This window comes from Echinops telfairi, unplaced genomic scaffold (assembly GCF_000313985.2).
Source record: "Echinops telfairi isolate 266 unplaced genomic scaffold, ASM31398v2 ScPeMD7_4;HRSCAF=17, whole genome shotgun sequence".
NCBI lineage: Eukaryota > Metazoa > Chordata > Mammalia > Afrosoricida > Tenrecidae > Echinops > Echinops telfairi.
The window spans coordinates 46117211-46128727 of record NW_022103900.1 but is presented as its reverse complement, the minus strand read 5'-3'; the positions used below and the strand labels follow the sequence as shown (position 1 = coordinate 46128727).

The 11517-nt window shown below is 36.8% G+C and overlaps 1 protein-coding gene across 1 annotated transcript in view; it reads right to left on the bottom strand.

Moving 5' to 3' along the window:
* The window catches only part of LRP1B (LDL receptor related protein 1B), a 1686774-nt gene that overhangs the window by 125216 nt on the left and 1550041 nt on the right, over positions 1-11517 (bottom strand). Inside the window, exons 69-71 of the mRNA XM_045298375.1 lie at positions 6560-6685; positions 5803-5940; positions 3494-3628 (exon numbers count right to left, since the gene is read on the bottom strand). Of these exons, the coding sequence (XP_045154310.1) occupies positions 3494-3628; positions 5803-5940; positions 6560-6685 (399 nt within the window). The remainder of the gene's footprint in view (positions 1-3493; positions 3629-5802; positions 5941-6559; positions 6686-11517) is intronic.

The window sequence follows — 11517 nt, the reverse complement described above, 5'->3', positions numbered from 1 at the left end:
CCCCCCCCCACACACACACACTGGTTTACAGAAGCTATAATCTATATGGGAGCAGATCTCTCATTTTTTTCTTTCTTGGAGCCATCAGGTAAGTTGCATCGTCAGCCTTTTCTTAGCAGCCCTGCACTTGACCACTGCGCCATCAGGGCTCCTTCTATCACTGGTAGCTATCCTGCTCGTGTCTTAAAGTTATGAAACAAACCGATCCCTATTTGACTTAGAGAGCTTACAAATAAGCACAGTAATAATCATGTTTTGTTTTACATAGAAAACTATTCCAGGAACTCAATGGTGCAGACAAGGGCTTTCACAGTGACAACTGCTAAGAATGGTGCCGAGACAAAGACGTTTTCTGATTCTATTCTTTGAGAGTCCATCTTACCCAAGGAGAATTATGGATTCTAATGAAGAGCCACTTCTGTGACTAATTGGAAAAGGAGGCAATGGTATAGAGAAAACCAGTATTTACATGCCTTTAATGGCATGTGTGCTACTAGCACTTTATCTTGGGTCCCCTCAATGGATCACAACACATAGTAAGTTTGTGTAGGAGAGAATGAAACATTGTCTAATGCTGCACCGCTGTCACCATTGCTCTACTTATGTCTGTGTGGCAGCCACAGTATCAATCCACTTCTTTGACTGTCTCCCTATTTTTGCTGATCCTCTTTTTCACCGGGAACTTGCTCCTCTGATACTGGTCCAAAACACACAACACAAAGTCTCAGGGTCCTCACTTCTCAGGGGTCTACAGACCTGCTGGTTTGCGTCCAAGACAAATGCGTTGGTTCTCCTGGCAACTCACCGAGGATTTCATACTCTTTACCAACGTGATCATTCAAATGCTTCGGTTTATCTTTATTGTCCTTATTCATTGTCCAGCTTTCTCATGCATGGGAGGTGATTCAGTATTGTCAGGCTCAGATACAAAGTGACATCTTTGATCTTTAGCACTAAAGAGGCCTGAGAGAGATTTCCCCAATACAATACTGTGCTGTTTGATTTCCCATGTGCTGCTCCCAGGGGCCTTGACTGCGGATCCAGGTCAAATGAGATCCTGCACAACCAACCTGTCTTATTCCCCTTTATCATGGTGTTTCTTATTGTTCTAAGTGGGAGGATTTTTGTTTATGTTGAGGTAATTCAAACTGAAAACTGCAGTCTTTGATCTCAATCAGTAAGTGGTTCATTAGTAATAATTCTTCATTATCAGAAAGCAAAGTATGTCCCTGGCACATTGAGGTTATAATATATATTTCTTCAATCTGATGCTGTTCTTCTTCATATAGTCTAGCTTCATATGTATCCTTAGAATATTTGCAGCATTTTTGTTGTCTTGGTTAGGTACCATCCAGTTGGTACTGATCCCTAGGGAGCATATGCACAACAACAAAGTCCTGGCGAGCCCTGTGCCAGCCTCACAATGGTTCCAGGCCTGAGCCCATTGCTGCAGCCATAGTGTCAATCGCCTTCTTGAGGGCCTTCCTCTTCGTCACTGCCCCTCATGGTCCTTTTAACAGTTTATGTTGTTGTCATTGTTGTTGCTAAGTGCCATCAAGTCCTTTCTGACCTACAGCTACCACATGTCCAACACAACAGAACACTGCCCAGTCACGCACCATTCTTCCAACTATTCCCAGACTTAAATCCATTGTTGAAGCCCAAGTGTCAATGGAACTCCTTGCGGGCCTTCCTCTCTTTGGCTGTTCCTCTAGTCTCTCAAATATGTTCTCCTTCTCCAGGGAGAGGCCTCTCCTGACATGTCCAAAGTATGTAACACAAAGTCTCTCCACCTTTGCTTCTAATGAGCACTCTTGTGCAAGACTGATTGGCCTGTTTCAGAGGAGGCTATTTGCTCTAGTGAAGGGGTACAGTCTCAGAAACTCTATATGGGATAACTGAGTTGGAATCAATTTGATGGCAATGGGTCACATTCCTTTCAGCAATGGCTAATAAAAAGCACCAGTGTGGCCATCTGAAAGTCAAAAGTTTCACTATCCATGCACCTTTGTTATTTCTTTTACAAAAATCCCCAGGCTTCTATGAGTTTGGGGTCACGGCAAGATATTTTACTTCTGACACCAGAAGTATGCCTGAATTCCTGAGTCTGATGGGATAGATCTGCTTTCAGTCTGTCTGACAAAATTGAGTTGACAGTGATTAGAGCTATACTCTTCAGAGGTTAAGCTAGCCCACGGCTACCTATATAACCCCATCCAATATTAATGGGAATGGCTGGAAGTGTAAGCACTTAGGCTTTTCTGTCGACCATCAATTTGATCTAGCACAGCGACTGAAGCTGATCCCTGTTCCTAAGTCGGGAAAGTTTCGGAAAAAATAAATGAGAAGTATAAGGAGGGAGAAGTAATGTATCATGCATAACCCTAAAAAGCACACAACTCAGCATAAGTATGATAACTAGTTTCTTCCTCTTATGTAAGCATAATTAATTGATTACAACACTTCCATTTTGATTCACAATGTAAAAGCAGTTTCGTATACCCAAAACTATCATAAACAGATACTATAGAAATAAAATGGTAGGTGAAATCATTTGAATACATCACTGTATTCTAAATAAGCCCGATTTAGACAATATAGGTTTGGCTCTAATCCCAATAACCAAGCTGAAAGCAGTTTCTAGTTTAGAAGCTAAAGCGCTCATATGCCAGAATCACACTGTTTTGTATGAGCTTTTCAATGACTGATTTTGCAGAAGCAGATCACCAAATCTGTCTTCCGAGGGCACCTCTGGCCTGGTCCGTGATACTCTCAGATAGTTTCTGGTTGTCTCAGAAGGCATTAACCATTTAAACCATCAGATTTCAATCACCGCAACAGGTGATCATCAATATCACTTTTGTGGTGAAATTTGCAGAAAATGTACATGGGTCTCAATTTCTTTACTCCATAGATAAAGCCCTGACTTACATTATTATTGCATATCGCTCACTTTAAGGGTCTACATGTCCAATATGCTTAATCTTTAATGATCTAAAATAATTTAAGATATATTTTTATACACCGCTTTGAATGTAAAAAAGCATATCTTGATTGTTTATAATACTGTTTAAGATATGGTATCAGGACAAAAGACCACAATTGTCTAAATGAGCAGTAACTATTGCAATATAACAAATAGCCAAAACTAAAAAGAAGTAGATCATCATAAAATATTTTTCATGAAATGGGTCTAATTCTCAAATAGTTCCTGAAATCATAATTCTTTTATTTGCATTTCAAAACAGAGTTGTTACAAAGGAATTGAAATCCCTGCAAGTGTGTAGCCTCAGTGGTGGTTAGCTTAGCAGTCCAAGCAAACAAGCTCTTGACCCCAGGAGTTGAGTTTCACACTCAGAGGTAAAATGGCATCCCATAGATGCACAACCTTTTGATGAAAATCAATCTTTTGTCATCTCACAATTTAGCAGCCTGGTGAGTCTTTTTGTAACCCAAAGATTTAAGAGCAAGCTGGTGAGGTGATGTACTGTACCTTCACACTGTCTGTTTTTCATGTTTCTCTGGAATCCAGGCTTACAGCGACAGAAAACAGATGTTTTTATTTGATCACAATAGGCATCATCTCCACATGGATTCACATTCTCCTCACAGGTATAGCCACTGGGATCTAGGATTTAAAAATATGATGACAACTAATATAATTTGAATTCCTGAAGCGGAAGTTTATTTTTAAATTTGAAAATGATATTTATTATTCTTTATATAACTTTTTGAATGTAGAAGATTATAGTCTATTCTCCCTATAAGACTTCATTGCTTTTAAAGATATAGAGCCAGATAAAGTGAACTCATTTACATTTAGTATTGTTTACCAAATTACCAACAGGTGATGTGGTGCTTATGAGCTGTCATTGAGGCACGCTAATTTCTAATAGGAAGTCAAGGGTCAATAATTCTAATGACTAATAATTCTAATGTGTGTGTGTTTTATTGGCATATAATCCACCTATCACACAATTCAATAGGTTAATCATGTCAAGAAGAATCATACAATCATTACCCCAATCTATTTTAGAACATTGGCTTTCTTCTTTTCCCCACAGATAAATCACTTTTAAAATGAGTTGCATAATCACAGTCAGTTCTAGTGCTCCTTCCCCCCTCTCGCATACATTGTTTGCTCTCCCCACTGTGTGTGTGTGTTTTAATAGAACCATGTATGAGTCTACATCCTTTTGAAAGAATAGAATATGTCCTAGAAGCTACTTAGGGATTTATTTATTACTAAACTAACTTATAATACAGGAGCCCTGGTGGCATTGCTTGGTGAGCACTTGGCTGCAAACTGTAAGGACATGGTTCAAAACTGCCAGGCACTTTGCAGGAGAAAGATGAGGCTATCTGCTCCGGTAAGGCTTTATAGCCTCAGAAACCATGTCTGTAAAGGGTTATGACACGTTGGAATCCCTCCATGGAAGTGGGATTCGTTTTGGTTTAAACTATAGCATCGAAGGGCTTGATCCAGGGCGCCACCACATTATTCAGGATAGCAAGCTGAGTCAATGGTCCTGATGCTTTGATAGCCTGGACACATGTATGAAGAATAGCATTTGAGTAGTTCATATGCTCCACAGCCCATGGGCTACAGTACAGTTGGAATAAACTATGGGTTATGTGTAATTTCTGGCATAATAGTCACAACTTCATTCTTTTCCATTTGGGAAAAGATTTTATACTAAAAACAAATGAGAGATGCATACTAACAGATTTGCTTTAAATTGCTTAAATATATAAAATTATTAAGAAACCCAAAAATTTTGACTTTTAGAACTTTAAGTATTATTAATCCCAAATGACTCTTCACTATTTTAAAATTTATTTAAATATACGAATAATGTCAAGGTTGAGGCATATATAGTTTTTATCACCAGTGAGAGACAACTTAGATATATCCATAAAAAACCCCTCCAATGTAGTAAGTATTCTGTGATTTTTATGTGCAAACTGAATTCATAATCATAAATGCAATTATTTCTCTTTGCTATGCCAAATCAAATACCAAGTATTAGGTAAGCAATAAATTATTAACAATTAGAATCTAATAATTCATCAAGTATCATAGCACTCTCACTGAAATAAACAATGATGCTTTCTTTGAAAGTATATTTAAAATGAATTACAACATAGAACACTGCCTAAACTATTAATAGCTTTATCACCATTCAACTAGATATCACTGTATCATTAAAAACTACTAGACAAATATATATATATATTTTTTTAGATAAATATTTTTAATATAAAATATTAATGAATGTAGTTAGGCTTTCTTTTTGGCTGACATCAAAGTCTCTATTTGAATATTGAGATCTTAGCTTAATAGGGCCTATTGCCTAAAAATAATATAAAATTAAAAAAAGAACATTGTCAAGTTGATTTTGATTTAGAGTGATGTTATAGAACTCAGAAAAACTTTCACATAGATTTTATAAACTGTAAATCTTTATGGAAACACAATGGCTCACCTTTACCCTCCAGAGTATATAGTGGGTTTGAACCACTGATTCTTGATTAGTAGTTCAGCACTTAAACAGTCTACCATTGGGGCTCCTTCTAACAAGATTCTCATCAGAAATTCAACTTTCCACTTATTGTTTCTCAAACTAGGTGATGTTTTCAAAGGGACATCAAGGTTGTTTTCTCAAAGGTTTAAATTACAAGATATTACTAAAGGATATTTTGAAGGGCAAACTTTTCACATAGTAGTAAAATTTAATCACATTTAAGCATAAAATGGACTTTTGTGTTACTGTACTTTGTTAAGCGAGACAAAATACTCACTTATTCTGCAGTTTTGCTCATCAGAACCATCTCCACAATCATCAATTTGATCACACTGGAGGTTCATGGGGATACATTTTCTATTGCCACAAGCAAATTCATCTTTTTTACAAGGTATTGCCTTATATTTAAGCTTATCTAAAGAGCCAGTAGGGAAAGAGTGATAATTATGTAAAAGAATTACAATAAATTTATAGATCACCTAAAATGTTCCATATTTCAAAATCGTTTACTAAATGCTGTGGCTATTAAGGGTCCACAATTCTGTATTTGAAATCTTTGAACCAAATGTATAGTGAATTTACAGTTGCTTTCATTTTATGGTTACAAAATAACCATAGTTTTAGCTTGTCTACCACACCTTGTTTTTATAGAAAAATTTTGGATATAAATAATACATATTATTTATATATAAGATAAATAAATTATACAAAACCTCCTATCCTTCTAAGAACTGAACATTTAAGAAGGTGCATTGTTAAATGTTATACTGTTTCTCTTATCAACACACTTTTTTCTCAACTGAAATACTTATCATCAATTGAGATTTATAGACTAGAAAGGACTTTGGACAGAGTTGTATATATGTACTACACAGGTTATATGATTGATGATTATTTTCATATTCTATCAGAAAATCAAATGTTTAAGAGAAAAACCTTCAAACATACCACATGGATGCATTTTTTATAACTCAAAATCATAACATTGTTATACTGCTTTGCAGACATGAACACAACAGATTAATTCGATTTACCACCACATTGATCTTCATCTGAATTGTCCCCACAGTCATTAATCCCATTGCACATTTGCTCAGGCTGCAAACATACTCTGTTATTTTTGCATCTGTGAGGTCTTGTGGCTGGGCAGAGAAATTTGACTGGAAAAAAGAAAAATCAAAACATTTGTGTTTAATACAGTCACTTTGAAGAACTATCCTTTTCTCTTTTTTCCCCTTAACCTTTAAAATGATTAAAAAATATATATTCTGTCTGAAAATTGTGATTGCATGTGGATATAAAAATATTATAATAGAAATCTAAGATCATAGTTATTTATATTAACTACAGAAGAGAGTGCATAGAGGAGAATCTTGAATATAATAAGAAAAGAGTCAAATTTCATGTTCAGATTTCCAAATGTTTTATTAGACTTCACTTATTACCAAATTAATATATGCAGTATTAATATAATTAATACCAAATTAATATATGCAGTATGGCAGGACACTTCATTTTCTGAAAAACAAATCCACAGAGAGTTTGAGAGTGCATATATTACAGACCAGAAGTTGAAGACGCTATTTAGTGAAAATATATATTCCAATACTATAGTTTTATTTCTTCCTCTCTGTTTCTATAAATTAAGGTGTGTGTTTATATTATGTTATGTTATATTATATTAAAGTTTTATTGGGACATATTGCAAATATCATACACTTCAAAAGTTCAAGAAAATCATGAAAAGTTATCAATCATTATCACAATCAACTTTTAGGAAATTTTTTTTCTTGTACTCCTTATCATTAGCTTCCCATTCCATCCCCATCAACATCCCCTATTATCCTCCCCAAGAAACCATTAATCCAGGTACTGTTTCTATAGATGCACCCATCCTGGACTACATATATAGAAAAATATACAGAAACAAAAAACAAAGAGTCAGAAAAGCTAACACAATTTCAAAAGGAAATAGAAAACTTCCAGTTAAAAACAGAGAAAATATTAAAAACTAGAATAACTTTCAAATGGATCAAAAAAAAGATTAAATAATAAGGTCTTAAATTTTAACCTAAGTTCCTCTGCCACAGTCCACTTTCCAATGCATTTTGTATGATAACTTTCCATACTCAAAGTCCAGCTTTCCCAAGTCTATGAGACAATGGAAAATGCCATGGTTTGGTCAGGAACCTCTTAGTTCTCAAAATAACAACTTTACCTTTCAATATTCCTTAGAGGTCTTGTGTAGCAGATTTGCCTAATGCAACCTGTCTTTTGATTTCTTGATTGCTGGTTCACCGAGCATTAATTGTGGATCCAAGCTAGGTAAAATGATGGAAAACTTCAACATTTTTCATGATGTTACTAATTGATCCAGTTGTGAGAATTTTGGTCTTCTTTACATTGAATTGTAATCCATACTGAAGGCTGCAGTCCTTCATCTTCATCAGCAAGTGCCTCAAGTTCTCCTGACTCTCACATAATAGCTGGTTAAGGCTTTCTCCTTTCCATGTAATCCAGCTTCGCTGATGATTTTCTCAGCATAAAGTGTGAATAAGTATGTGGGAGGCTACATCCCGATCATACACCTTTTCTGATTTTAGACCATGCAGTATTCCCTTGTTTTGTTGTACAACTGCCTCTTGATTCATGTACAAGTTCTTCATAAGCACAATCAAGTAGTCGGAAATTCCCTTTCTTCTCAAGGCAATGTATGGTTTACTACAGTCTACAGAGTCCAATGCATTGGCATAGTCAACAAAACATGACTAAGCATCTTTCTTGTATTCTCTGCTTTGAGCTAAGATCCATATGATATTAGCAATGATATCCCTTGCCCCAATAATATTGTTCTATAGTTTGAACATTCTGCTGGTCACCATTCTTAAGTGACTGGACACTATTTACACAAATAATGGGGTTTGGAGATAAGGCAACACTTTCCATACTATTCATTCACAGCGGCAGAACCAGGTCTACCAGCCTGACACATCATAAAGCAAGAAGGGCATTGGAATCGTATATGGCAATGGTAGTGGTGGGGGGAGGTCAGATGCTTACAACCTCCCTGAAGGCATCGCTGCCAGAATGCTGGCTCCCCCCACCACAGGGGTGGGCCTGCTCCCTGCTGCTGGAGACAATGGATTACTTTTCCCTAAGGCTTGTGACCATTAGCTTGGTTCCCATAGGTGGAGTTCACACCCTACTGATAATGGTCTCTGTCATTTGAGCCAGGGAACAAGTCAAACAGTCTCTGTGACATCCAAAGTTAGGCTGCCATACTGTATCTAGGATCCTCCCATCTTGCCACATGTATACTCCCTCTTCCTATTGTGTTGATACCCCTAGATCACCCCCTCCCATTACTGTATTACCTATAGCACAACCCTTTCCTATGATGTATGTCTTCCCCTGTAATTAGGGGGCTTGCATGTACCCAGAGAATATAAAAGCCTTAGCATTAAAGATTATCTCTCCACGTGGATTATCTCTCCACCAAGCAGGACTGAGGTGAGCATACTACCTTGAATTGTGTCTGACTCCATTTATTTCTATATTTCTCTTCTATCTCTCATGCTGTCTATAACTTTACTATAATCTTTACTTATTATCGCTGTACAATTGCGCCTACTGGACCCATAATGATGTGCTAGGGGCTGGCTTCTCCTGGCAGGTAGTCTCTGGTAGTCTGATTACTGATGGTTTTATACCCTTGGTGTAGCAGTCAGCTTCTCACATTTCATAGTTTCGGCCTTAAGGGTAATCTATGAGTTTGGGGCAGAGTCCTGTTCATATCATGGGGTTTCCACATCAACCCCTTCAATTGTGATCTATGATGGATGCAGTTTTAATGACATACAAGATTATCTCAGTCATTCAGTGTTTATGTACACATCAGTGTGTTTGTGCTTTATACATCAAGGTATTTTATGTTTGTCACATCCATCACTATCTGAAATTTTTCATCCCTAAAATAGGAAACATCTTTAATTATTCTTCATTCTCACATATGATATTCCCAGAGCTCTCTCCTAGATTACCTTATGTCCTTTTACCTTGAATTCTCTGTTTAGATGTCCTCATTTACCTTAATCGGTTAGGTTTTCATTAGGTGTCATGAAGTCAATTCTGACCTAGAGTGACCTTATTCACAACAGAACAAAAGGCTGCACTGTCCTGGGCCATCCTCCCAATTGTTCCTATGATTGAGCCCATTGACAGCCACCGTCAATCCATCTCCTTGAGGTTCTTCCTCTGTTTTACTGCCCCTCTACTTTACCAAGCACAATGTCCTTCTCCAGGGTCTGGTTTTTCCTGACATGTCCAAAGTAGGTAAGGGGAAGTCTCACCATTCTTACCTCTAAGGAGCACTCCGGCAGCACTTCTTCCAAGACAGCATTGTTCATTCTTTTCGTAGTCCACTGTACTTTCAATATTTTTCTCCAGCACCAAATTCAAATGCATGGATTATTTTTCTGTCTTATCATTCACTATCAGACTTTATATACATGAGGCAGTTGAAAATATTATGGATTGGGGCAGGCACTTCTTAGTCCTATAACATCCTTACTTTTCAAAACTTTAAAGAGGTCTTTTGCATCAGATTTACCCACTGCAATGGGTAAAGAGTTCTGAATCCTTGACTGCTGCTTCCATGTGCATTGATTGTGAATACAAGCATGAAACGATCCGTGAGAACTTCATTTTTTCTGTTTAGCAGATGTTACCCATTGTGAGGATTTTGGTTTTCTTTACTTTGTGCTGTAATCCATACTGAAGGCTGCTCTTCTTGGTCTTCATTAGCAAGTGCTTCAAGTCCTTCTCATTTGCAGCAAGCAAGGTTGTGTCATCAGCATGTCATAGGTTGTTACTAATCCCTTTCAACTCTGAATCACAGTCTTCTTTATATAACCCTAGTTCTCTGATTATTTGTTCAGCATACAGATTTAATCAGCATAGTGAAAGGGCAGAACCCTGATGCACCCTTTTCTTGACTTTAAATCATATAGTATTACATTGTTTTGTACCCACAACTCTTGATTCACATACAGGTTCCACATGAGCACAAGATGATGTTCTGGGATTTCTAGGATTCCCATTCTTTTCAGTTTGTTACTGTCCAGACTGTTAAATGCCTTGCAATAGTCAACAAACCCCAAGTAACAAGGTAGGCATCTTACTGGTAGTCTACAAGACCCATCTGACATATTTTGCCCCTAGAATCTTTCAATATAGCAACTCGAGGCTTGATTTTTTGCCCCCTTGGAGTCTCCGTTTCATATATTCTGAGAGTATTCTTCCTGTTTGAATTTTCAACTCTAGGTCTTTTCACATTTCATAATAATATTTCCCTTTTTCTTTTCAAGTTGCCTTTTGAAATTTTTTATTCAGCTCTTTGACTTCATCCTTTCTTCCAATTACCTTAGCTACTCTACAATTAAGAGCAAGTTTCAGAGTCCCTTTTGACATATACTTTGATCTTTTATTTCCTGTCATTTTCATGACCTTTTGCTTTCTTCATGAATGACGTTTTTTGATGTCTTCCTGCTCGCTCATCAAATCTTCTGTCATTAGTGTTCAATGCATCAAATGCATCAACACATCGAAATTGTTCTGAGATCTTCACTAAATTTTGGTGGGATAGACTCAAGGTCATATTTTGACTCTTGTGGAGTTTTTAAAATTTTCTTCAGCTTTGACTTGAACTTACATGTAAGCAATTGTTGACCTTTTCCCAGTCAGTGCATGGCCTTCTAGTATTGAGCCTCTCTTCCCACAGATATACTCAATTTGATTTCTGAATATTTGATCTAGAGAAGTCCATTTCTGTTTAGTCACCATGTGTGTTGTTGAAAAAGGTATTTGCTTTAAACAAGTCATTGGTCTTGAAAAGTTTTAATATGCAATCTCCAGCTTCATTTCTATCACCAAGACTGTATTTTCCAACTACTGTTCCTTTTTTCTCCCAACCTTGGTATTCCAACCGCCAACA